Consider the following 25,763-nt stretch of genomic DNA (forward strand, 5'->3'; position numbering starts at 1 on the left):
CAGTTAACTAATGAGTGCACAATGATACGAAACAATAAATATTTATGGCGATATCATTATTTAGCATTTATTTCGTTTCATCATCGTCCTATTTCTAACATTATAATGCATTTCTAACACGATCCGCCGATACCAGGAGCCAGGCCCACGCTTCGGCTATCAAACGTGGCTAACGAAAATGGTCATGTGGCATCCGAATTCCGGTCCAGTGTCGTCTGCTAGTGTTTTGATCTTGACAAGGGGAATCAAATCAAACACCCAAAGTCCACCCAAGTGAATCAAAAAGGTTACTTTCCAAAGCAGAAAAATATATTTTCTGATCAATGTGTAGAAGTAGGAGAATTGTTTGAGTATCTGTTTGTCTCTTAAGAAGGATTACGTTCATTCAAATACCACCGATTGTCATTTTATGTACTTGCTCAACGAAGCCTCGACAACCGATAATGGATTGGAATATAGTATGCGGGAGTCCTTCTCTAGTCTTATGGGCCAACGGCAATATCGGAAAATGCTTTGGTCAGCTAGCCTTAACGCTACCGTCCAGTGTAATATTGACTGCAGTGTCGTCGTACTATCTGGGCAAGGAGTACAATTGGGTTATACGAGATCAGCTGCAAATCAACATTCTATCTCTGAGAGCATCCATTTGCCTCTTTTTAGCATTTATTCCATTTTCAAATCTTATTGTAAAATGTTACTTCCATGAAAGCCTGTTCTTGGCGGATTACATGGTCAGCTTTGTCACAACGTTTAGCTGGCTCTGCCACATGTTGTACATCATGATCCTGAAGCAGAGAGTCTCTAGGAGCCTTCGTGGGCCTCTCTCCTCACTAGCTGCATGGATGCTTACCGTCATCCCTTGTGCTTTCCAACTGAGGGGAGACTTTAATGAATTTGATGCCAAGACATTACAAAACCCTGAGTTCTGGTTGGACATATCCTATGCCTCTCTCCAGTTCTTCTACTTGCTCACATTGATTCCATATGGCATGGCCGATGTCACCGGTTTTGATAGAGCCTTTCAATCTCTTGCTGATGAAAACCTCAATCAACGGCGACTGCTACATTACAATCGTTTCGACATTGATTTCGATCGATTCTACCTCGGCATCGCTCGGGAAGGTGTCACTTTCCTCTCCCGTCTATTCCTGTCATGGGTACAACCCCTGATGAAAAAAGGTAAGTGTTCTTGTCATTTCAATCATCTCGTATAGCTAAACAGAGTGGATATTGACTTACTTGTATGATGGTTTAACCGTTCGGTTTTGCCCTTTAGGAAGTCGAAAACAGCTGAACTCTCCAGACGATTTATTTGATTTGCCTCGCAAAACCACATCGCAATTGGTGGCACCTCAGTTTGAACGCCAAATGAACGAAACACAATCCGTCGTCAGGTCCCTCCGTAATTGCTTTGGTTCATCGTTCTACCTCGTCGGTTTGCTCAAATTCACTGGCGATGCTTTGGGATTTGTTGGTCCGTTAGTCCTGTCGGCCTTGGTCCAGTTTATCGACAACAAAACCGAACCAATGCTCTTTGGTTATTTATGTGCAGCAGCCCTTTGCCTCGCCTCTTTTACCGGTATACTCTTTCTTATCAATTTATCTCATCCAAGCAGTTTTATTGAATATTCTTCTCCATTTTTTAAATTAAAAAGCGGCTCTCTGTAATGTTCACTTCAACTTCAAAGTCAGTGAAATTGCTCTCCGGATGCGCATTGCCCTCATTTCAACTATTTACAATAAAACACTTCGAGTCAGCTCGGCAGATCTATCTAAATTCAGGTACATGAAATTGATTATATTCAATGAAAACCGCATAATTTAATTGTCTATTTAAAAAATATGTAAATTTCTAAAGTTCGGGAGATATCGTCAACATGATGAGTATCGACACAGATCGTATCATCAATTTTTGTCCGAGTTTTCACGCCTTTTGGAGTCTTCCACTTCAGGTAATTCATTTTGTTTTCCTAGTTAACACAAATTCTTGTATTGAAAACTTACCTTACGAAAAATATTAGATCGGTGTCACATTGTATTTGCTGTATGCTCAAGTGGGACTTGCTTTTCTTGCTGGACTCAGTTTCGCTGTGCTGTTGATCCCCGTCAACAGGTGGATTGCAGTTAAAGTAGGTAAATCTTCAATTTCTTTTACTATTCCCTGTTGATAATTAAATTTACGGGAAACAGCTAAGTCCGTATTTGTCTTTAGTAGCTTGATAAAGTTACGCATAATCAACTCACTTATTAAATTTCATCTAGGCAAATACAGTGGAGAAATGATGACGGCCAAAGACAAACGGGTTAGACTCCTCAACGAACTTCTGACTGGCATTCGTGTCGTGAAATTCTACGCCTGGGAAAAGCATTTTCGCCGTCGGATCGAACAGCTTCGAGCCGAAGAGCTCAAAGCCCTGAAAGCCCGCAAATATTTAGACGCCCTTTGCGTCTACTTTTGGGCCACGACGCCAGTCCTGGTGGCCATTCTCACCTTTGCCACTTTTGTTTTGATGGGTGGGACTTTGACGTCCGCCAAAGTTTTCACTTGCATGGCCTTATTCAACATGCTCATCAGTCCACTCAACGCTTTTCCGTGGGTCATTGGAGGACTAGTTGAAGCCTGGGTTTCCCTGAAACGCGTCCGAAAATTAATTCAGGTTCAATAGAATATAGTTTACAACAACGGATAGGAATCTAACTCTTTCCAAAATGTATCGATTAGCTTCCCAATATGGATTCCGGATCCTATTACAGTTCAAAACGAGTGGAACCTGATGCCCAGGCTACGCTAATTATGGAACAGGCCGAGTTCTCATGGCAATTGGGTAACGGTGGCTTCCGACTGAGCGACTTGAATTTGAGGATAACTAAAGGACAATTCATTGGAGTCATCGGCAAAGTGGGTAGCGGCAAAAGTTCTTTCCTTCAGGCTATTACTGGCAATTTAGTTAAGAGAAATGGCAGCATCTACGTCCGCAATTGGCAACAAGGTTTCCTCGCTTGTTCGGTGTTTATCTTAAAGCCGAAACTAAACCTTTTGTTTGTTTGTTTTTTTTTCAATCTCCGAATGAATACAGGAGTGGCGATTGTGACTCAAGAGCCTTGGATACAACGCGGAACGATTCGAGACAACATTTTGTTCGGTAAGCCGTACGATGCTGGCAAGTACCGTGTCGTCCTGGAAGTCTGCGCTCTGAACGCCGATTTGCGGATGCTGACTGAAGGTGACCAGACGGAAATCGGGGATAACGGAGTAACGCTCAGTGGTGGGCAAAAAGCACGCATTGCTCTGGCCAGGGCCGTTTATCAGGCAAGAATATCATTCATCGTTGTTTTAATTCACGTTTAGAGCTCCAATCATCGACAGCTTGATTTTGGGATTCGCATATTCTGAATTTAATCTCGTGGCGCTATAATCCAAAATCGTGTTTGTTGATAGGATAAGGGTTTCTACTTGATGGATGATGTGCTCTCGGCAGTCGATTCTCAAGTGGCCAGGCACTTGGTGGACTCTTTACTGGTGGATTACCTTCGCAATAAAACTCGCATCTTGTGCACACATCACGCTCAATTTTTGCAATCAGCCGACTGGATTCTCGTCTTTGAAGATGGGCAGTTAATCTCGCAAGGTATTCGTCTCGTTTGTTCTTCCACGCGTGGTTTCATTTATTCTAAACGTTTTGTATTGCAGGTCCACCATCGAAAATTTTAACGTCTTCCTTAGATGGATCGAACCCAACTGGAAGACAAGTGAAATCGACTTGCCCCGAATTGGACGAAAGGGAAGCGGCGATCCCATTGGAAGAAGACAGATGTACGGGCCAAGTCGAATTTGATGTTATTTCAACTTACTGGAAAGCCGTTGGCATGTACGTCTCGCCCATCATCCTGGCCATGCTGCTGTTCATGCAATCGACCCGCAACGTTTCCGACTGGTGGCTGGCCCATTGGGTGTCGGAACTGCAGAACGAAACGATCAACGGGACGTTAATCGTAGGAGGAGGAGATGACTACGATCCTACCTTCTACCTGGCCGTTTATGGAGGCATTGCTGCAGCCAACACGATCTTCACTTTCTTCCGGGCATTCCTCTTTGCATACGGCGGATTGAAAGCCGCCACCTTTTTACACAGTCGCCTAGTCGACGTTGTCTTGCAAGCGAAAATGATCTTTTTTGACACAACACCCGTAGGCAGAATACTGAATCGACTGTCGTCCGACGTCTACGCCATCGACGAATCCCTGCCATTTGTTCTCAACATCTTTTTGGCCCAGATTTTCGGACTTCTCGGTATTCATTTTTCCATCAATTCGAATAAAAAGAGAATTCTTCTATCTAACCATTCATTCTTGTTGGTAGGCACAATTATTGTCACTTGCGTGGGAATTCCCTGGATCTCGTTGTTGCTGTTGCCGCTTGGCTTCATTTATTTCAATCTACAACATTTTTATCGACACACTTCGCGTGAGCTGAAACGGCTTTCGACCGTCACCCTCTCGCCCATTTATTCACGTTTTGCCGAGACTCTCAGCGGTTTGGTGACGATTCGCGCAACAGACAACTCAACCGCCCGTTTTGCGCAAGAGAACCTGGACATGGTGGAGGATAATGTCAAAACTCAGTTCGCAAGTCAAGCCGCTGCCAATTGGCTTGGCTTACGGTTGCAGCTGATTGGTGTGGCAATGGTGACTGGAGTTGGGATATTCGCCGTTGTCCAGCATCACTTGCACACGGTCGATCCTGGACTTGTAGGATTGGCCATTTCCTATGCGTTGTCCATTACGGGTGTACTTTCCGGTGTTGTGACATCGTTTGTCGAAACCGAAAAAGAAATGGTTAGCGTAGAGCGCGTCCATGCTTACATTCAGCGGCTTCCAGCAGAGCCTTCCAGTAAGTTATTTGTATTGATTTTTAACGATGGTTGCCCTTTATTCGCCTTTTTCGTTGCAGCGTCATCGAGAGTAGCTCTACCGATGTCCTGGCCAAGTCAAGGTTGCATCACCTTTCAAAGAGTGTCGATGAGATACAGGGAACACTTTCCGCTGGCCGTGAAAGATATTAATTTTGAAATCCGTCCGTCGGAGAAAGTAGGAATTGTTGGCAGAACGGGCTCAGGAAAAACCACTCTCTTCCAAATTCTATTCCGGCTCGTAGAGATTTGTTCGGGTGAAGTGCAAATTGACGGTGTCAATATCCAATCGCTTAGTCTCTTCGATTTAAGGTAAATGGATTTTCATAAATTGTCGCTCTTTCGCCACTCACGCAGAATTGAAAAACAAGGTCTCGGCTGGCCATCATTCCACAAGATCCTTTCATATTTAGCGGGACGATTCGTGAAAATCTAGATCCCACTTCACAGCATACAGATCGGCAGCTCTGGAAATGTTTGGAACGATGCCATTTAAAAGAAACGATTAGCCGATGGACAACTGGTTTGTCTACCGACGTGCAAGAACGGGGCAAATTGTTTTCCGTTGGGCAAAAACAACTTCTTTGTCTGGCTCGAGCTCTTCTACTTAACTCTAAAGTATCACACTACATCGTCGTGTTGTTTTTATTTGGTTGATTGAAGGATATTCATTTGATACTGTTCATTTTGCAGGTGATTTGCATCGATGAAGCGACCGCCAGTGTCGACGCAGAGACAGATCGCTTAATCCAGAAAACGATTCGCTCAGCATTCCGTCATTCGACAGTGCTAACAATAGCTCACCGACTGGAAACAATCATGGATTCGGATCAAGTAGCCGTAATGAGTGCCGGACAGCTGATTGAATTTGATTCACCTTCGAAACTGTTGGAAAATCCAGTTTCTCATTTTTCTCAACTGGTGAACGGCTGAATGTCTCGTTCGTCGCCTACTTCAGAGTCACACGTATGAATCAATTTGATGAGATTATCAAAATTATAGTTAGCAATTTTGTTTTGTTTTTTTTTTTCTTAATTCCGAGTTCACCAAAGATTCTCTTAGATTCATTTTATTGTGCAAATCATGAACTATTACAGCTGGCGATCGACTAGTAAAAAGAATGGTACACGGAAAACTAGTCCGTCGAATGTTTATTAGATTCTCTTCATATAGAAGTATTCCTTTTTCTTTCATCTTTTCTTACTAATAATAATCATGCCTTATTATTGTTTTCGTTTCGAATCGTCTGCTGGTTAGTGATCTCTTTCCAGGTTGTAATTCTTTTGTATATTATCATTTTCCTCTACTCTTTAGTTATTGAAACCGGGTCGTCAAATTGTATTAATATTAAAACATTTACGTTGCTGGTGGTGGTGTTATTTATAATTAAAACATGATGTCATCGTCTTCTTCTGCAATCAGATTCGACGGTTCCTGTTCATTCTTTTGACGGTAAGCGGCTTTTGCAGCTTCAGCCTTAGCGCGTGCAATCTTCTTCTTGTCTTGAATTTTTTTAAGTCTGCACATCAAGAAAAGAAGAGTAGGAATTTGATATCGTTACTACTACTAATTTTGAAAGTTATAGTAGGTTACCGATAGAATTCTTCACGTTCTAGTTCGTCCAGTTCGGAGATGATGTAGTCCAATGTTCGCTCGATTTTCGGTATAATAACTGGTAAATATTATGTTAGAAATGTTATTCAAAACTATCAAATGTGGTGGAACAAAACTCTTTACCATGCTCAATGGCATTGACACGTCGGTTAGTGACTTTGATGGCTTTATCCAATGTGATGAAAGACGTCTGCATAGAAGCTAAATCGACTAGTAGTTTGACAGCTTGAACGTAACATTTCTTCATCTTGGACAATTGCTGACCGCCGCGAGCGATTCCAGTCAATTCGTAGCGATCAGGCCCTTCGATGATGCTCTCAAAGACGGGCAAATTCACACCAGCCACGTTATCCTTCCTGGACGATACTTTCACCTGGGCGGTGGAAACATTCTGGAGCACGTACTGGTTGATGTCACCTGTCTGGAATTTGACTTCAGCGAGGGAGAAAGCTGCATCCTTCATCACTTCGCCCACCATTTCCTTGGTCTGTTTTGATTTTTGATTTTTTTTTTAAATTCATGATTGACGAAAACGGTTTAGATGTCAATACATACCTCAATGATTTTCTTCAGAATGGAACGAAATCGAAGCTGCATAGCATCGGCCTTCTTCTTCAACAGTCTGTGGCCCGTTTCGGCACCCTTCAGGCGAGCCTTCATACCCGTTTGGGCTCTAAATTTTTCCGATCGTTTATTGGCTACTTTTTTTTCGTTTGACGCGAAAATAATGGAAAGTAAATCGTTTAAATCTTACCCTCGAGATGGGAAAATGGCGATCTTGTCCTTTCCTGACATGGCGGCTTACTTGGATAATGCTTGTGTTTGTGGCTCCAGTCGCCACTCAGCTGAGAAAAGGTAAAAAAGGACTAGGTTTTTGCCTTGTGATCGCCCGTAAAAGTCACATGACATTTTCTTTGGTCTAACGAGCGCGTGACTTGATTACGGCGGCTCAGATAAGGCCAACAAATGTTTGGTCTCGACAGGCGACTGTCGCTTGGTGGGATAGCTTCACTTGTGCGCAGTCATTCACAGGTGACGGAAGAATTACGGCGCAAATAGATTTCAATAAGAAGTGAAAATTGTAATTAGATCTTTTTTCTGTGGCTACCAACAACACCAAATGTAAGGTAAGGAATGAACAAAACAACAGCCGTCAAAGTAACAGACTTGCACATCAAAACTATTCGACATCAGATCGGATAATATCGCGCCTAAATTTGTTGCCATTTTGCACCTTTTTTAATTATTATTTAATTATTATTTTATATTTTTCTTAGAAAAGAACATCTTCGTCATGCGCGTCGTCAAGGATGTTGGCCGCTTCGTCATCAAAATCGCCCTCAGCTTTACGTTTGGCTTTTTCAAGTTCAGCTTTAGCCCGCGAAATACGTTTCTTATCCTGGATTTTCTTTAGCCTGTTCAAGAAAAATGGCTTCTAAACACTGACAATTACCAAAACGATAAATCCGAGAAATACCGATAGAATTCTTCGCGCTCAAGCTCGTCAAGCTCGGAAATAATGTACGCCAATGTCCGTTCAATGCGAGGTATGATAACTACACCAATTTAAAAAAAAAATCACGTTCAATGTCTAAATTTAAATCTGACTTTTAATCTAACGTATAGTTTAATTCTCACCATGTTCGATGGCGTTTACTCTTCTATTGGTCACCTTAATGACTTTGTCGAGAGTGATGAACGACGTTTGCAGTGATGCAAGTTCCACCAATAAAGTGACTGCTTTCTGATAGTTCTTCTTTAGTTTGCCTAGTTGTTGACCTCCTCTAGCCAAACCTGCCAACTCATATGTGTCACTACCATCTTGGTAGCTCTCAAATACTGGTAAATTGACACCTATACATGGAATAGGGGTAATTTTTTAGATCCTATCATAAATCTCTGCATATTTAGACTCATACCAGCTACATTGTCTTTTTTAGATCGGACTTTGATCTGAGCCTTTGTGACATTTTGTAGTACTACTTGATTGAAGTCTCCGGTAGCAAACTTTGCTTCTGCAAGTGAAAAAGCAGCCTCCTTCATCACATCACCCATTAATACTTTAGTCTAAAACAAAAAGGCAAAGGTTAGAATGGTTTTCAACTGTCAGTCTTTTCAAGTAACTAACATCAATGATTTTCTTCAGGATTGAGCGAAACCTCATTTGAAGAGCATCTGCCTTCTTTTTTAGAAGACCATGACCTTTCTGTGCACCGGCAAGACGATGTTTCATCAGCGTTTGTGCTCTAATTGTTTAAAAGATATATTAAACCATCATGTAGCCTATTTTACTTCAAACTGCACCATATTGTCTTCGGAATGTAAACTCACCCTCGCGATGGAAAAATGGCAATTTTGTCTTTTCCTGACATTTTGTGACGAAACAAGTGCAGGATCTGAATACAAACGAATATAATTCGTAAGCGGGTCGAATGTAGTTACCGAATTTTGACAAGAATCACCTGATCATGTGACAACAAGGGGAAGAGATAGGAGGAGCCAATTTATACATCCATCTGGCGACAAAAGGAAAAGCTCATGTCGTGTTGATGTTGATTAATTTTATAGAAACTTAAAAGTATACGAGAATCGCGCTTTTTAAATCGAGCATTTATTAAGAAAACCGAGAAATTCACAAAAGACAGAACATTGAACACATTGATACAATCATAAAGAGCATTCACAGAATCATGTATAGCAGAAGGTGGGGGAAATGGAAAATGAGTGTGAAATTACTTCAACTTTGATTTCTTGCTCCCTCTTTTGTTTATATGTCTGGATTTTGAAACTTTGCCTAACTTATCACCATTGACTCCTTCTAAACTGAGAAAATCTCTGCTATTTTCATCACTCCCGCTCATTCCAGCTTGGGATTCAGTTTCACTGCTTCGTTCTGCTCTCTCAGAATTCAAATCAATGATTCCACTTACAGCCTGTTTTCGAAAGAAATTTCATTTCTGTTAATTCACTAGAATTGTCATACAAGTGTACCGCCATGGAAGTAATAGAAGATTTTGAGAATAGCCGTTCTGCATCCTTGAATTTTCTGTTACGTTTGTCAGATGTAGGGTTTGACAACTTGCTAGTGCTATTCAAGTAACGATCCCATCCTCGGATAATATTTCCATACAGCTGCGTATCTTCAAGGTAACTCCCTTCGAATGCGTAAATTTGTCTTTCTAGGTTGGCTAGTGTTTCCTGTACAAGACGCAAATATAAACAATGAAGTTTGCAGTTTAGAAGGTACATTTTGTTTTTGTCTTACTGCAACTTCGATCCTTCGTTTGACGAGATCAGAAAGTTCAGACCTTAAATCGGAACTTGCTGTATTTTTAGTCATATTAAAAGCTTAAAATTTCGCCTTTTTTTGCTTTGTTGTTTAGGCGATGCTGGCGGCCATTAAATTTCAGTTTTCGATATTGCCCACGATGTCGCTAGCGTATGCAAGGTGTTGCAGACAACATTGTTCGAATGGCGGCAATCAATAGAGAGAACTTGATTTGTGAGTTGTCCGGTTTGAAAAATAACAAACAAATTGTACAGTTTGATGTAAAACCCAAAATTGGTTATGTTTATTCATCATATTTGATTCAGCAATGTAACAGAGTACCAAACCTCACCCAAAGAGTAAAATAAATGGAAATATTTTGGTTCGACGTTCTATCTAATCTGGTTCATGTTCTGTTTTTTTTCCCTCATAGGCATCGTTAGTTCATCATTTATTAGAGTCATATGGCCTTCTGGAACATGTTTTATCATTAACTTGTGATAAGGTTAATGATGATGTTATGAGAGGATTTCATTCTTCTGATTACCTTGATTTCCTGAAAGGTGATGTGGATATTGAGGATGAAAGCAGTGAAGAATTTGGTTTGGGTAAGTACTAGTTCACTCAACTAAAAAAAAATCTGTGTGATTTTCAGAATTCTTTCAGGATATGACTGTCCTCCACTTGAGAACCTTTATGATTTTATTGCTGTGATAGCTGGTGGATCTGTGGCAGGAGCTAAAGCTCTTGTTTCTGGTTCTGTTGATGTGGCTGTAAATTTCTGTGGGGGTTGGCACCACGCCCAAAGAGATGGTGCCTCAGGATTTTGCTATGTCAATGACTGTACAGTAATGCACATTATTCAGTTGAATAATTCCAAGATTAAGCAAGCATTTTTTATTGCCAGGTGTTCTTGCCATACTAGAATTAGAAAAAAAATTCAAACGGGTACTTTACATTGATCTGGATATTCACCATGGTAATGCCATGAACACACATTTATGCAAATCAATGTGTCATTGTATCTCATGTTTCGAATAGGAGATGGAGTGGAAAATGCCTTTGCGTACAGCCGCAAAGTATTTACGTTGTCGTTGCACAAATATGAAGAAGGTTACTTTCCTGGTACAGGTGCAGTCCAAGACGTTGGTTTAGGTCAAGGAAGGAATTATTCATGCAACGTGCCACTCAGAGATGGAGCTTGTGATGAAACCTTTATCCACGTTTTTCAAACGTATAGTGCAATCATCACATTTATTACGTTTGTTCATGGTATTTTATCCATTACATTGTCCGTATCCGAAACAGTGTACTCCAAGAAGTAATGGTGCGATTTCGTCCGGAAGCAATTGTCTGTCAATGTGGAGCAGATGGTCTGGCTAACGATCCATTAGGAACGTTTAACTTGACATCCGACGCATACGCCCGTTGTACCGCTGTCATTCAAGGTTATGGATTGCCCAGTCTGTACCTTGGCGGGGGCGGTTATCACAAGGCAAATGCGTCCCGTTGCTTCACAACAATTTTGGCGTCCCTATTAGGCGAAAAACTTTCAACTGATATTCCTGAACATGACGTAAATGCATCTCCGTACTAGATTGCTAAATTTTTTATTTTATTTTTATATTATTTTAATTTTATTTGTTTATTTATTTCATTTTTTTGTTTCAAATTTTGTTTATGTAGTATTTCGATTGGTACGGCCCAAGTTTCGAATTGGACATAAGCAAAGGCCTTCGGCGGGACGAAAACAGTCCCGAGTACATCCGCATCCTTTTACAGCAAGTTTTGGGTATGTTTGTCTGTTCAGTGTTAAAACAGATCACCGTGTGTGTGTGTGTATTTCAAGCCTAAATTTAGTTACAAGAGAGTTGAAATATTTTCGGCATGCCCTTGACTCCTCACTCCTTCCATCGCGGCTCGGTGACACACACACACGCACAGGAATTATATAAATAGACGGATATATGAAATTCATGTAATACCTAAGAACTCCCTTCCACTTCTTCTTTCTCTTGGCAGGCAACCTGAAGCTGATCTCTAGCGAGTCGTGAACGTCTCGGACCATGAGAATCCCCCTTAGCCATTATTGGAATTTTTTAGAAGTTTTCCCATAATCAGCATTTTACATAAGCATAGCTAGATGACAATTGAACGATGACGCCAACTATTTTATAGATTAGCCACTATCGAATATCTGGTGTCACAATATTTAGACAACGTTCCTTACCTTTTCATATTTGTTTTAGTTTGCGGATCTCAATTTGATGCATTTACAGATGTGTGTTCACTGAAACAATAAGGGATTTGACAGACAGCGATAATCAAGTGGAATTGCGTGGATGTATTTAAGACCAAGCCTACCTCATCGTTGACATATGAATCCGAAAATGGACATGTGCGTTGGCTAACTGTTGTTGAAATCATCCACCTACGCTATTGTTGCCTAGGACGTTGGATTTGATAAAACGTGAAACGAAGAGAGCAAAGGGCGAGGATTCAGGTCGGTTTTCCCGACTTTCACATGAGATCATCGCCGTACATGCCATCGTTTATAAGTATTATTTTTCTTGCTCAGTAGCACCCCCAGAGTAGATAAAAAGAAACGAAAGTCCAAAACCAAGTAATAAACAACTAATCTTTTTCGATCTATCAGAACGACGGTAGGCCTAAAAACCGTTACTTAATTTAGTCATTTCTGAAACTGAGTATTTCCTTTAAAAATTAGTGGTGTTAACAGGTGAATTGTGGGTGAATTACTTTCTAGAAATGTCATTTATTAGAAAATTTTTCGTGTTTTGATAAAAGTCAAATAAATCGAAATAAATTCGCAAGCGAAAACGATGCCATCTATCGATGGAAACGTAAACTTGCAGCGAAAAGCAACGACCACGAGTATCTTAAGGGGGAAGGGGGGGATGTTCGGCGCCACCACGAAGGTTTTGCCTCAGAGCCAGTCGATCGGTGGTTGACGTGAGACCTGTCTCTACGTCCCATCTTGCTTGCTACGAGACCTGATTGGGAATATTAAATTGGATTCCTCTGCGTTTGAGGGGGAATCAACATCGAACAACGACTTTGGCGTATAAATACAGCGGGGCTCATCGACGTTGCAAAAATATTTTTTAAATTGCTGTTCTACCTTTCTACTAGAAGTGGAAAATTGAATTCGTCTGCTTTTGAGAAGTTGTGTATCTTGTGCTAGATTCCGCCATTGTGGTGTGTATGTGTGTGTGTATGTGGGGGTCCGAACTACCGTGTGGGGATTTCTTAAAAGCCACTCGTCTTCCTTGTTGTTGGCCACCGTGTGGTATCTCCATATCGAGTTCGAGTTTGAAGAAGAAGTTGAAAGGAAACAAAAGCCAGAAGGTAAATATATGCGAGAGTACGAGACGAACGATGTAGATAGCATGATAATCTTGATCGTATCGAATATGAGTCATCGTTCGTCCTGTGTTGACATTGAAACGCTGCAATTGGATGAGGTTACCAATTTCACGCTCTTTTTTCCCCCTTTCGGTTGGAGAACGTTTATTGGCTTGTGACGTCACTCGAAACGAACAAAAGTTGAATGAATTGTGTTGTGGTTTTTCACTTGTGAAAGAGAAAGAAATATTTTCCAAGATAGTGAAACGAAAAGAAGGAAGAAGAAGGAAAGGGGAAGGCTGAGGGGGAGGGTTTTTTTTCTCTGAGTGGGGTTGGCTTTTGTGGGTGGTGGTGAGTCACGGCCCGGATTGTTGGCGTGAGTCATCGGCTACACACACAGCTGTGTGTGAAGAGCGAGAGAGCGCGGCGCAATGGCCACGGCGCAGATTATGTCAGTTGTATTTTATTTTATTTTGGAAGGAGAGTGTGAATATTAAACATACTAATACGTAAAAAGAGAGAAGGAAAAAAAAAATGGACCAAAAACAAGAATGGGGTCCTCTGATTCCATGTCGAGGTCGTTTGACACTCACTCACACGCAGACGACCTTGCGCTCTCCGTCACAAAATGGTGGCACGGCCCTCTGCATTTGGGAGAACAAGTTTTTTTTTATATATAATTTTTTATCTTACATTTTTTGTTTTCGTGTCGAATGAAACGTATAGTTTGGGTTTTGTTTATTTTGGATGCGTTTCTAACGGCTCGTGTTATCGGTGATTCCTTCCCTCCCGCAGGGGCATCGACAACACAACAACAAAAATTCATTTCAGACGCCCTTTAAAAACTTCTTTTGAATAAATTTGTGATGGCGATTTTTGTGTGTACAACAAACATTTTGCTTTCTATTTTCGCGTATAATCGCTCGTAAATTTCGCCCACTTGCTGCACGTTGCCGACTTTGTAAGACACACGCACATTTTTACAACCGATTTCAGCGGTCAAGTGGTTCGTTTGCTTATGTGTCACCCAAACGAAACAGGCAATAAAACAAAAAAAAAAAAAAGGCGAAACAGAGAGATCCTTCATTTGGCTCGATGTTGATGATGACGGGAGTGTGCAACGCCATGACGGCGATGATGACGCATCACACCAAAAATGAATCTCAATTTTTCCTTTTTGGCTATCAAGAGGTGTGCCGCTGAACCGACATCCGCACAACAGTTTTATGCAGTCGCAAAAAAAAAACGATTTTTTTTCTTTTCTGGTATTTTCTTTGGCTATTTCCTTCCTTTTTATCCACTGGCACGATCTCCGAATGACGTCACAAACCTTTGAGGTCCATGTTCTTTTTGGTTTGGGTGAAGTTCGCAGCTCCCGAAACAGCTGACGTGATACAGCTGTCGTGCATTGCGGAAGAGAGTCGAGCATTTTCATTGCCCATAGGCCCTTTTTTTCTCTCTCTCTCTCTTTTCCATCTAACATCATTAAGAGCCTAGCGACCAATCATTTTTGTTTATTTTCATTCCGATTGGGAGGTGAGTGAATCTTCCGTGTGTCGAGAAAAATTGTTCACGCGTGCAAGCCGCGCGGTTTACGTTTTGGAACGTTGTTGTAGTCGGTTATAGTCGAGTAAGTAGGTGGTCGGTTTTAGCTGATGGGGCTGACGTTTGTCCGCCGTCTATTTTAGGATCCCGTCCGTCTTTTTAGTGAGAGAGACCTCCTCTGAGTTTTTCTGCTCGAGCAAAAAGCGAGAGCTGCTGATTCATCATTTTTGCCTGTCCACTTGATTAAAGAGCGCAAATTTGCCTTTTCTTCTTTCTGAAACGTCGACATGCAAAATGGATGGAACTTGCGCGTTTCGGGTGTACTCTAATGAAACACCTGCTGTTTGGCGTCATCCAACAGATTAACGAGTTATTCACACACACACACACACACACACACAAGAAAGAATGCGCCATTTTTCGTGAGCTTTTGTTTCAAGTGTGTCGTGACTCGAGAATGTTCCATGAAATCACTGTTTTCTCCGTCTGCTTTATTTGGGGGATGACGTGATGTCGGCCAAAATGGGCACGACAAGAAATAAAGGAAAAGGTGTTGTCCTTTTTATTTTTGCAAATCTATTGCGGGGCAAGAGAAATAAATGCTTAACCATTTTTCTTTTTTCTTTTGTTTCTGTGTGCGTTTCTCTTCCCAATTGGGTGCGCAGATGTGGAAACGGACGGTTCGCATGCGGACGGATTCCAATACGGCGAATGGGCACAAATGACCTTCATCTCTACCTGAAACGCCAGGAGATCCTATTCCGTGTCTCTTGAAGCGAAGAGCGAGGAGCTGGATTAGCCGTTTGGGGAAATCAAAAGAATTAAACTCAGAAATACGTAAAAAAAAAAAAAAAAAATCCAAATTGGGATATCACGGAAACACCTCCACCCCATAGAAAGAAAAAATAAAAAATAAAAGAAAGAAAGATCATCTTGTCGCCCTCTTGTTTGTGTTGGCTGAGACATGGCCAGCAAAGAGAATGCCGTGGCCCTGGTCAACCCACATCAACTGGCCTCGGTGATCCGCAGCAGCCGCTTAGACAAGGTCAGCATAATAATAACCTTTTTACCAATTCAGAAAATGTTATTCAAGAATTTATTTTATTAAATTTTTTTTTTGTTTTTTTGGAAGTGCATTTTCTTGGAAATTGTCAAGGGATCAATGAATTTAATTGACATTTTTTTTGTTCAATGGTTTATCAGGTGTTGATTGTCGATAGCCGGAGCTTCTTCGAGTACAACGATCGTCACATCCAAGGCGCCGTCAATGTCTGCTGCTCCAAATTGGTCAAACGAAGACTTCAGCAAGACAAGGTATTTTTTTTTTCGATTTTCTTGGCTGAAAATTTAAAAATGTTTGTCTTATTCCATTTGCCTGCGAACGCGCCAAATTTGGTTCTACGCCATAAGATAGGAAAAGAAAGAAAAAAAAAAATAAATAAAAATTCCATTGCCCTTAGACGGTGGATGCGACACGAAAGAAAATTTCGCGTCCCGTTTTAAAAGACAACTTTCCAGTATTGCCATCTAACGGTGCATTTTGTCACGACAGGTTTGTGTTCGTGATTTCCTGCAGCAAAATTGTCGTTTGGATCGGGGACTGATCGAATACGAGAACGGCGACGTCATCGTCTACGATCAGTCATCCATCAGCCCAGAATCGGTCAACCCAGACTCGTTCCTTCACCTCCTCCTGCACAAATTGGTTCACGTTTTTAGGCAAGTGTTTCTCCTTTCGGGCGGATTCCTCAAGTTCCAGGCGTGCTATGGAGATTTTTGCGAAGACAAATCGCGATTATTGCGATCCTCGTCGTCAACGTTACACAACATGACGTCACTGTCGCAACCGTGTTTGCCCATCACCAACGTCGGACCCACCAGGATCCTTTCTTTCCTCTACCTGGGATCACAGCAGGACGCTCATAATCAGGAACTTCTTTCGGTATTTCAATAAAACCCAATTTTTTTTTTTTTTATTAAACATAATAATTAAAAAAAAAATTAAAAATAAAAGGATTTCAATATCACGTACGAAGTGAACGTGAGTACAAACTGCCCGAAACCGGATTTCATCCAAGATAGCCGCTTTCTCCGGTTGCCCGTCAATGATTCCTACGGCGAAAAATTGTTACCGTATTTCGTCCGCGCTACTCAGTTTATCGGTGCGTTTAATCCCGTTATAATTTCTTTTCAAAAGTATCTTTTATCTAATGCATTGATGCTTTTTAAAATTTGAAAACACAAAATTCAACAACAACAACAACAATAAAAAAAATTTAGATAAAGTCCGCGAAACGAACGGTTCGGTGTTGGTCCACTGCCTGGCGGGCATTTCCCGCTCACCGACGGTGGCCATCGCTTACGTCATGCGCCATTTACAGATGACATTTGACGACGCGTTCCGCTACGTCAAATCGAAACGATCCTCCATTTCGCCAAATTTCAATTTTCTCGGTCAGTTGCTGGAATACGAGCGACAACTGAGGGAGGAGGAGGTGCTCGATTCGAGTGTCGGTGACGTCACCAATTGTTTACAACCGTCATGCCAAGCGACAGCCGTTTCTTCGCCGCGTTGTCCCGCCACGACGACGACGACTGCCACGAGTCCAGCGCCGGGCAGGGAGCGATGTCTATCGCGTTCCATCTCTCTCTCGTTGTCGCTGAAATCGCCCGGCTTGGAAACGGTGCCGCACAGTTGCAGTCCCAGTCCATCGTCATCCGATCATCTCCTCAAAACTCCGTTCGGTTTCGCTGGATTGGCCGTCGATGAAGTCGACGGATCATCCAAAAGTCGCCCCATTTTGACGGCTGATCTCTCACCCACTGCGGCCCTGGCACGGCTCTCCTTTGAGGCGTACGAAGCTGCCGCTGCTGCTGCCGCCGCTGCGGCTGAGCGGATGCCTTCGCCCGTCGAGTCGGAAATCAAAGAATCTTCCTCGTCGTATTTGGTGGTCTCTAGACGGAAGCACCACACGCGAGAAGAGATTTACCGATCGCTGCGCCAGCGGATGTCGAGCACGACGAGCAGCAGCAGCAGCACGGAAATGAGTCATAGTTATTACAGTAGCAAACAAAAGACGGAAACGACGAGCAGTCGATCCTCGTCGTCGATGGTTTTGACCGTCAGTCAAAGCCAAAGGGTTCAGTCGTCCAGTCCGTTGTCACCGGCAACGCCGAGTTCAGCGGCCACCACCAATCAACGCAATCATCGATGGAAACCCACTGCGGTTAGCAATCCGTTGGCGACTGCCTCTGCCAATGCGTCCCCGTCGTCGCATTGTTCGGAAATTTCGGTGCACATTGAAGGATCGAAGGCCGGCCAGCAGGAAAAAATTGAAACTGAACGTGTCGAAGAGGAAAGTGAACAGGTCGACGATGAATGCGAACCGATCGAAATCCGCCGACGTGGCGCGGGTTTTCCTCGTCCGCATTCGGATATCGGCGGAGGTTACCTCCGCCACATCCACCATCCGCTTCAGCACACGCGTTCGGTGCCGAGACGGACGAGTTACGCACCCAGCGAGGCTTCATATTCGTCCATCTCGGACGATATGCTCTTGTCACCGACACCTTCGTCGCCTCCCCCTCCGTCCAGCAGTAGCAGTTGCAGTAGTCACCACTTGATGGCTGGCCTCCTCAGCCCGCAGGGCAACCCGTGTAGCAATAGCAGTAGCGGCAATTGGGGCGGCGTCGTCAGTCCCGGCCTGTACGCCCGTTCCGATTCGGTCACCACTTCCGGATTGGGATCGGAAATATCCGACAGTGAGATGGGCCAATCGCGAGCCGATTTGGATGCGTTGAGTCTTTGCAGTGGAATGAGCGGCACTGTGCGATCCGGCGTCGGTGGCGGCGGAAGCATCGCCGGATCGGGTTTCCTCGAATCGGAAACGGATTTCGCTTCATTACCGCCCGACGATGGAGTCTTTACCGAGCTTTTTTCTCCTCCTCCTGCACGACTTCAACCTCCTCCTCCTCCCCGGGGTGGATCGTCGCGGCCTTCACGTCCGTCCTCTCTTTTGGGTAAATGATCATTTTTCTCTTTCATTTTTCGATTTGATTTAGAAATAATTTTTGATTGTATTACATAAAATCGACGTACAGGGATCATTCCGGCTCGTGATTTGGAATGGAAGCCGTCACCGAGTAGTAGCAGTTGTTCAGATTGGATGATGACGTCACTTGATTCATCGCCCACGTCTTGCAATCGATTTCCGTTACTTCGCAAAGCACGTCCCACTTCGCTGTTGAATCCGATCGATCCTTCGGCACCTTGTGAAGCACCGGGAACATTGGGAGATTTAGCAACATCTGCGAACCCTTCTTCCGGCCAAGATTCTGCCACACGACCTGGTAAGCGTTTAACACGTACGAAACGTAACATAATGAGACTCTTTCGTATTTTTTTCTAGTTTAACGTTGCTAATATTTTAGGTGAAGACGATTTATTGCCAGACAGCGCCACGGTATTCCAGTTGTGGCGACAGCGAGAAGCTGCCATGGAACAGCAATTAGTAGACAGGTAAAATAGTTCAGTTGGTTTCATTAGTTGTTCATTCGTTGTTGTAGGCTTAAAAAAAAATGTGGATTGATTTTTAAAAAGTAGAAACAAATTTGAATAAAAAACAAAAGGAATTTTTATTGAAAAAATTGTGAATATTATTAGGTCGATCGCAAAAAGACGCAGTCCCTCCATCTGATGACTTCAGTTCACCCCTCAGTTCCTCTTATATTTAAAGAAAATTCATCCCCTTTTTGTTTGCCTTAAATTCCGCTGTCCCTTTCCCGCAAATTGGCTGTGATATGAAAAAAAACCCCACTTTTTAATCAGTTCTGAAAACAAGGAGAAAATACAGCCACACACAAACGTTGACAAGATTGAAAATGACATTTTTTAAAGAAGAGGTTAGGTTAGGTTTTATACTCGCATGTTCACTTCCAAACATTCTGCGTGTGTCGATTCGTCGTGAATGACTTGACAAAGTTTAACAAAAGATCGTCTCGTGTTGGAAGAAACTAAAAACGCACGATTCATTCTGTCGTTCACACCGATTAAGTTCCAGGCTAACTTTTCCCATCTTCATTTATGTTCTTTTCAATTTCCTTCCACTGGTTATTTTAAAAACAAAAAGAAATCTCTTTGAAACACAGGTCCAGTGAATCAAGCAATTCGTTATCAGTCCGTCGCCGTAGCAGCAAAGATATCACATCCGCCAGCCGGCTGCAACATCCGTCTGTGGTTCCCGAGTGTAGTAGCAGCAGCAGCAGCACCACCAGTAGTACCAGTAATACTTCAACTACTTCAGTGTCGAGTAAACGTAAAAGCAGTTCGGAGATCCCTCGTGATGGGGCCGGATTCGATGGATTGACTGTAGGACCTGATGGAGGATCGCCGCCGGCTGTTGTTGAGAAACGCCGATCTGGAACTCGAGGTCCGTTTATTCGCATTTCAATGGCGCGGTGATGGGACACTCTTACAAACACACAAAACACATTCTTTTTTTTTTTAACTAGTATCAATTTCTTCAGCATTTTTTAAACATGGCTTTTGGGTTAAGACTTTTGTTTTGTTGCTAAAAAAAAAACAAACTACTACTGCCAAACACTAACACATAAAACAAAAGCAAATGTGTAAAGTTCATTTCAATTGCTAGGTGCACGCCATCTAGCTGTCAAAAGTAGAGAAAAAAGGACTTGGAAATATCAATCAGATTTTGAAGAGAAAATTTAGCGAAATTAGTTGATGGAAGAACAGAGCCAGTGATGTTGTCGATGAAATAGAAGAAGTAATAGGACAATTGGGTTGTGAATCAATTAACACACCGTTTCTGTGTCATTATCGAAATGTGTTCATATGTTTCATTTGTTAATTTCGTTCAAGCCAAGTACTAACGAACACGTAACATACCTTCGTCCACACACTTTTTGTTGTTGTTTCTGTATGTATGGTTTGTTTTGTTCGTTCAATGGAGAGATTTAACACCAAAATTTGTAAATTAAGTTTTTTGGTTCTTTGGGGCCGTGAAGTTTTCGTTGTCGAATTTTTTCTTTTAAGTTTTATGATCATCGTATCTCCGTGTGTGTGTGTTCTTGTGTATCGTTTTGTAAAAGAAGAAAAAGTGGAAAGAAATAACAGGGTTTTGTTGTTGCATACCAACTGAACTGGTGGTTTGAAAAAAAAAAAAAAAAAAATCATTCGATCCAAAACAAAACACGAAATTTGCTCTCGCTCTTCTGGGTGGCTTCTTCCTATCTTTCTTGTTTGTTCTTCCGTTCCGGTTAATGGAGGTAATTTCTTTTTCATTTTGTTTCTTATTTGGGCTTTTGGCTTCTGCTTTTTTTGTACACATCACATGTTTCATCTTACTTCTTGTTAAGTTCATTTGTGTGAAAAATTTCAAATTTTGGATTTGTTTTTGTTTGTTGTTGTAGAAGCCGGAGAGTTGTTTATGATGGATGGACTTTACCGCTTCAAAAGCTGCCCGGACATTGTGGATCAGATGAAAAACGACCAATACGATGGCCAACTACCAAAGAGCATCCATTTGGAATTGACATTAAGTAAAAATAGCGACACGAGTAGTAGCAACGGCATCAGTCAGCACAGTGTAGTGCAATTGAGAGTCGCCCGATCACGCCGCGACAGTCAAACGCAGCGCTATTCATGTGGAGCACTAGACGGCAATTTTTTGGTTGCCACCAATAGTAATTCCCGAGATGCATTAACTAACTGTTCACCCAATTCAGCCTCGCCGTTAGGTTGTGGCTCTGAACATAATAGCAATACCAGTCTGAACTGCTTTTCTGTTATTGAAGTGTCATAGAATTGTGTTATCTAAATAATTTTATAGGGTCTGATTTATATTAGTTTTACACCGCGGGGCTTGCAATGTCACATAATTTCCCCTTAAAGCCCACCTAACAGGCTGAAACTGATTGATACTTTTACTTGAATTTTTTGTCAACAATGGGTCAAAGATCCACAATATTGTTTGTGCAATGGTCATTACTATTTGTGGTACCACATTTTGTTCATCACTGGAATGGTGTTTCAAAAATATAATTATTCTTGTCACTTTTCTGAAGTAGTTTGTTGCCTAACTAAATTTACCTAATACTTGTCTTGGATAAACCAAATATGTTACGAAACTGAAAACTCAGATATGTTTGTAGCATGTTACTTTTCTCAGTCAGCACATCAAGACAAGATGTACACAAATCAAGGTTTCCAGATGAATGTAGAAAATAAACGTTAGAATACATATGGGAATGAATTCTCGCCATATGATGCAGGATAATTAATCATCTACACTGCCAGCGGCATTTTGGATGAGGGTTATATTGTCTCCTTTCAACAGCACCCGACCTATAATTTTTTAAAAATGTTTGGAAACAAGAAATCTCTATGCATATGCTTCACCATTACCGATTTGTTTCCTAACGTTTGTTTTGACGTAGACTTCTTCTGCATCATCCAGGACAATGTTCATGTACTCATCAAATCCAACAATATGACCTTCCATATGCATGTTTACGTTTTCATAAAGCCAAATGTCCACTCGTGATCTTGTTTGCAAGTATCTGAAAATCAAGTTCTTGAAAAGGAACAAACGGCACACGTGCCTTGATCAGAAACTTCCCTTTCGTTCTCATACAGCAAGAATAAGAATGAAGAAAACTTACGATCGGTTGGACCATCACTTTCTGGACTTTTGGTGCTCTGGCTGCCATTTTTTTTTTTTTACGTTGATAAACTAATAGTTCCAGTCGAAGTATTAACACAATAAGTTTTCCAAATTACTTGTTTGAGTTTTTGCTTGACAGTGTTCAAGAAAACGAACACAGACGCTCAATCGCCAGCGCCGTTGCCATACAAGGCATATTTTCTCTCGAGACTTTAAAAATGAAACTCGATTTTGTGAATGTAGATGGCGTTAATATAAAAATTTTTCAAACATCACCTCGAACTCAATCTTGTCTCTCTGACGCAAGACGCTACGGAACGCCGTTTGACCCATATTTTACTAGGGGCCCTCACTCAGTTCAGGAAGTTCCCGATAGGGTCCGGCCAGGTCGCCACTTCGCCATCGAATCTCGGAAACCGTTTGTTCTTCCGGCAAAACTGACTCCGTATCCATGTACTATGAAGCGAGCGGTGATCATCCCCGCCTTCATCCCGCCTTCCCACTTCTTGGTGAAAATCACACGGCATATTACGGAACGCCAAATTACCCCCTAAAAATTCAGCACCTCGGCTAGGGCCATTTATTTTTTTTCGCAGAAAATAATCATCATCCACCAACGCCATCTAGCAGTCACGGTATGCACCGTTTTGAAATCCCACCCGCTGGAGGAGGAGATAAATCACTATCGATTCCTATAACCATTTCCAACAATTAATATCGATTTTATCGTGCCCGTGGCAGATACAGGTGAATGTCTCTGTGATAATAAATGTTTTTGTTTGGAGAAGTAGGGCCATCAAATCGTGATCGGTTTGGAGATCCTCATTCACAGAGATTTGCCCGGCACTAACCGGAGTGAATATGCGACACTTAGGACACTTAATGTGGTTTCAATCGACTAGATTCTAAATGACACAAAAATATACATGAGTACAATCATCGGACATCACAGGCATACTCATAACATTAGGTTTTATACGTTGAATGCACGTGTGCGCATACAAAAAAGAAAAAGAAAAAACAATACAAGAGAGAAACGTGACTTACAACGCAACACTCCAGACAGCGGCGTCCATTTCAACGGCGCCATAAACTGGTATGTTATTGCAACAAGCGAGATAAACAGTATTGAAAACCAGTCATTGATAAACGTTTAGAAAACAAAAACTAATTTATTATCACTGAGACATTCACCTGTATCTGCACTGGCACGATAAAATCGATATTAATTGTTGGAAATGGTTGTAGAGATCGATAGTGATTCAGCTCCTCCTTCGGTGGGTGGGATTTCAAAAAGGTGCGTATTGTGGCCGCTAGATGGCGTTGGTGGATGGTGATTATTTTCTGCGAAAAAAAATAAATGGCCCTAGCCGAGGTGCTGAATTTTTAGGGGGTAATTTGGCTTTCCGTAATAACAGCCGTTTTAAAAATTAACGAAAACAGTGCTGTTAGCGCACCAACTTAATTATGGTTTTTAACGTTTAATTCAAAAACTATAAGACCAAAAGAAAAATAAACCAGATTTTTACGGAACGCCAAATTACCCCCTAAAATTTCAGCACCTCGGCTAGGGCCATTTTTTTTTTTTTCGCAGAAAATAATCACCATCCACCAACGCCATCTAGCGACCACGATACGCACCTTTATGAAATCCCCACTGGAGGAGGAGCTGAATCACTATCGATCTCTACAACCATTTCCAACAATTAATATCGATTTTATCGTGCCAGTGCAGATACAGGTGAATATCTCTGTGATAATAAATTTGTTTTTGTTTTCTAAACGTTCATCAATTACAGGTTTTCAATACTGTTTATCTCGCTTGTTGCAATAACATACCAGTTTATCTCGCGTTGAAATGGACGACGCTGTCTGGAGTGTTGCGTTGTAAGTCACGTTTCTCTTTTGTATTGTTTTTTTCTTTTTCTTTTTTGTATGCGCACACGTGCATTCTACGTATAAAACCTAATGTTATGATTATGCCTGTGATGTCCGATGATTTTACTCATGTATATTTTTGTGTCATTTAGAATTTGGTCGATTAAAACCGCATTAAGTGTCCTCAGTGTCGCAGATTCACTCCGGTTAGTGCCGGGCAAATCTCTGTGAATGATGATCTCCAAACCGATCACGATTTGATGGCCCTACTTCTGCAAACAAAAACAAATTTATTATCACAGAGACATTCACCTGTATCTGCCACTGGCACGATAAAATTGATATTAATTGTTTGAAATGGTTATAGGAATCGATAGTGATTTATCTCCTCCTCCAGTGGGTGGGATTTCAAAAAGGTACGTACCGTGACCGCTAGATGGCGTTGGTGGATGGTGATTATTTTCTGCAAAAAAAAATAAATGGCCCTAGCCGAGGTGCTGAAATTTTAGGGGGTAATTTGGCGTTCCGTAGATTTTCGTGATTTTTATTGAATTCTGAATCGAAATCATGTATTTTAAGCAAAATTTGAAATTTGGCCAAAAATGAAAAAGTGGGAAACCTTCCCACTTTTGTCAAAATCGGCAAAAAACGACATCTCTCGAAATTCTCCAAAAACCACACGGCATATTCGAAATTTGAACGCTGATTTCGATTTAGCCATTGGTTTTCTCGTTAAAACAGCCGTTTTAAAAATTACTGAAAACATTGCGGTTAGCGCACCAACTTAACGTTTAATTCAAAAACTATAAGACCAATAGAAAAATAAGCCAAATTACGTGATTTTCATTGAATTCTGAATCGAAATCATGTATTTTAAGCAAAATTTGAAATTTGGCCAAAAATGAAAAAGTGGGAAGGGTATAGCCTTCTCACTTTTGTCAAAATCGGCAAAAAACGACATCTCTCGAAATTCTCCAAAAATCACACGGCATATTTGAAATTGAACGCTGATTTCGATTTAGCCATTGATTTTCTCGTTAAACCAGCCGTTTTAAAAATTAACGAAAACAGTGCTGTTAGCGCACCAACTTAATTATGGTTTTTAACGTTTTATTCAAAAACTATAAGACTAATAGAAAAATAAACCAGATTTTCGTGATTTTCATTGAATTCTGAATCGAAATCATGTATTTTAAGCAAAATTTAAAATTTGGCCAAAAATGAAAAAGTGGGAAGGGTATAGCCTTCTCACTTTTGTCAAAATCGGCAAAAAACAACATCTCTCGAAATTCTTCAAAAATCACACGGCATATTTGAAATTGAACGCTGATTTCGATTTAGCCATTGGTTTTCTCGTTAAACCAGCCGTTTTAAAAATTAACGAAAACAGTGCTGTTAGCGCACCGACTTAATTATGGTTTTTAACGTTTAATTCAAAAACTATAAGACCAATAGAAAAATTAGCCAAATTACGTGATTTTCATTGAATTCTGAATCGAA

The 25,763-nt window shown here is 41.5% G+C and overlaps 7 protein-coding genes and 2 long non-coding RNA genes across 14 annotated transcripts; 4 read left to right on the forward strand and 5 right to left on the reverse strand.

Moving 5' to 3' along the window:
• Positions 1-205: 205 nt before the first annotated feature.
• LOC116922162 (ATP-binding cassette sub-family C member 10) lies at positions 206-8,947 on the forward strand. Its single transcript, XM_032928578.2, has 18 exons — positions 206-1,179; positions 1,277-1,579; positions 1,656-1,782; positions 1,859-1,952; positions 2,022-2,133; positions 2,263-2,657; positions 2,723-2,990; positions 3,078-3,310; positions 3,440-3,629; positions 3,692-4,291; positions 4,361-4,891; positions 4,952-5,222; positions 5,282-5,528; positions 5,604-7,651; positions 7,802-8,071; positions 8,151-8,395; positions 8,465-8,610; positions 8,671-8,947. Exons 1-14 carry the CDS (start codon positions 444-446, stop codon positions 5,841-5,843), a joined length of 4,347 nt encoding a protein of 1,448 aa, XP_032784469.2. The 5' UTR covers positions 206-443; the 3' UTR covers positions 5,844-7,651; positions 7,802-8,071; positions 8,151-8,395; positions 8,465-8,610; positions 8,671-8,947.
• LOC116922191 (V-type proton ATPase subunit D) lies at positions 6,175-7,420 on the reverse strand. The gene is made up of 5 exons (XM_032928627.2): positions 7,279-7,420; positions 7,080-7,197; positions 6,648-7,011; positions 6,504-6,582; positions 6,175-6,429 (listed from the first exon to the last, which is right to left on the reverse strand). Exons 1-5 carry the CDS (start codon positions 7,317-7,319, stop codon positions 6,297-6,299), a joined length of 735 nt encoding a protein of 244 aa, XP_032784518.1. The 5' UTR covers positions 7,320-7,420; the 3' UTR covers positions 6,175-6,296.
• LOC116922190 (V-type proton ATPase subunit D) lies at positions 7,591-8,997 on the reverse strand. Its single transcript, XM_032928626.2, has 6 exons — positions 8,856-8,997; positions 8,653-8,770; positions 8,444-8,591; positions 8,163-8,378; positions 8,002-8,080; positions 7,591-7,939 (listed from the first exon to the last, which is right to left on the reverse strand). Exons 1-6 carry the CDS (start codon positions 8,894-8,896, stop codon positions 7,798-7,800), a joined length of 744 nt encoding a protein of 247 aa, XP_032784517.1. The 5' UTR covers positions 8,897-8,997; the 3' UTR covers positions 7,591-7,797.
• Positions 8,998-9,113: 116 nt separating this feature from the next.
• LOC116922195 (chromatin modification-related protein MEAF6) lies at positions 9,114-9,932 on the reverse strand. Its single transcript, XM_032928630.2, has 3 exons — positions 9,790-9,932; positions 9,516-9,722; positions 9,114-9,457 (listed from the first exon to the last, which is right to left on the reverse strand). The coding sequence occupies exons 1-3, from the start codon at positions 9,862-9,864 to the stop codon at positions 9,257-9,259; spliced, it is 483 nt and encodes a 160-aa protein (XP_032784521.1). The 5' UTR covers positions 9,865-9,932; the 3' UTR covers positions 9,114-9,256.
• A 33-nt stretch (positions 9,933-9,965) lies between these two features.
• On the forward strand, positions 9,966-12,444 carry LOC116922201 (histone deacetylase 8-like). The gene is made up of 8 exons (XM_045173222.1): positions 9,966-10,151; positions 10,226-10,400; positions 10,459-10,635; positions 10,700-10,771; positions 10,834-11,026; positions 11,101-11,368; positions 11,479-11,584; positions 11,815-12,444. The coding sequence occupies exons 1-8, from the start codon at positions 9,966-9,968 to the stop codon at positions 11,844-11,846; spliced, it is 1,209 nt and encodes a 402-aa protein (XP_045029157.1). The 3' UTR covers positions 11,847-12,444.
• LOC123471595 lies at positions 11,598-11,903 on the reverse strand. Its single transcript, XR_006646400.1, has 2 exons — positions 11,778-11,903; positions 11,598-11,642 (listed from the first exon to the last, which is right to left on the reverse strand). It is a non-coding gene; the product is annotated as an uncharacterized LOC123471595 (long non-coding RNA).
• Positions 12,445-12,742: 298 nt separating the features above from the next.
• Positions 12,743-21,779, forward strand: LOC116922165 (dual specificity protein phosphatase 16). Of its 6 annotated transcripts, none has more exons than XM_032928590.2 (10): positions 12,743-13,161; positions 15,369-15,748; positions 15,907-16,017; positions 16,256-16,645; positions 16,718-16,865; positions 16,984-18,723; positions 18,805-19,068; positions 19,135-19,222; positions 19,852-20,132; positions 20,355-20,853. In XM_032928590.2, the coding sequence occupies exons 2-10, from the start codon at positions 15,668-15,670 to the stop codon at positions 20,429-20,431; spliced, it is 3,180 nt and encodes a 1,059-aa protein (XP_032784481.2). In that variant the 5' UTR covers positions 12,743-13,161; positions 15,369-15,667; the 3' UTR covers positions 20,432-20,853. The 6 variants fall into 6 exon arrangements, with proteins under 6 accessions (XP_032784481.2, XP_032784482.2, XP_032784478.2 ...); XM_032928587.2 differs by lacking the exon at positions 20,355-20,853 and adding an exon at positions 21,133-21,779 and having other exon boundaries at positions 12,744-13,161; XM_032928589.2 differs by lacking the exon at positions 20,355-20,853 and adding an exon at positions 21,133-21,779 and having other exon boundaries at positions 12,744-13,161; positions 18,805-19,053.
• Positions 21,780-21,862: 83 nt separating this feature from the next.
• LOC116922197 (probable small nuclear ribonucleoprotein E) lies at positions 21,863-22,577 on the reverse strand. The gene is made up of 3 exons (XM_032928632.2): positions 22,384-22,577; positions 22,127-22,295; positions 21,863-22,066 (listed from the first exon to the last, which is right to left on the reverse strand). Exons 1-3 carry the CDS (start codon positions 22,429-22,431, stop codon positions 21,999-22,001), a joined length of 285 nt encoding a protein of 94 aa, XP_032784523.1. The 5' UTR covers positions 22,432-22,577; the 3' UTR covers positions 21,863-21,998.
• A 1,340-nt stretch (positions 22,578-23,917) lies between these two features.
• LOC123471596 lies at positions 23,918-24,616 on the forward strand. Its single transcript, XR_006646401.1, has 2 exons — positions 23,918-24,272; positions 24,416-24,616. It is a non-coding gene; the product is annotated as an uncharacterized LOC123471596 (long non-coding RNA).
• Positions 24,617-25,763: the final 1,147 nt, after the last annotated feature.

This window comes from Daphnia magna, linkage group LG4 (assembly GCF_020631705.1).
Source record: "Daphnia magna isolate NIES linkage group LG4, ASM2063170v1.1, whole genome shotgun sequence".
NCBI classification, from domain to species: domain Eukaryota; kingdom Metazoa; phylum Arthropoda; class Branchiopoda; order Diplostraca; family Daphniidae; genus Daphnia; species Daphnia magna.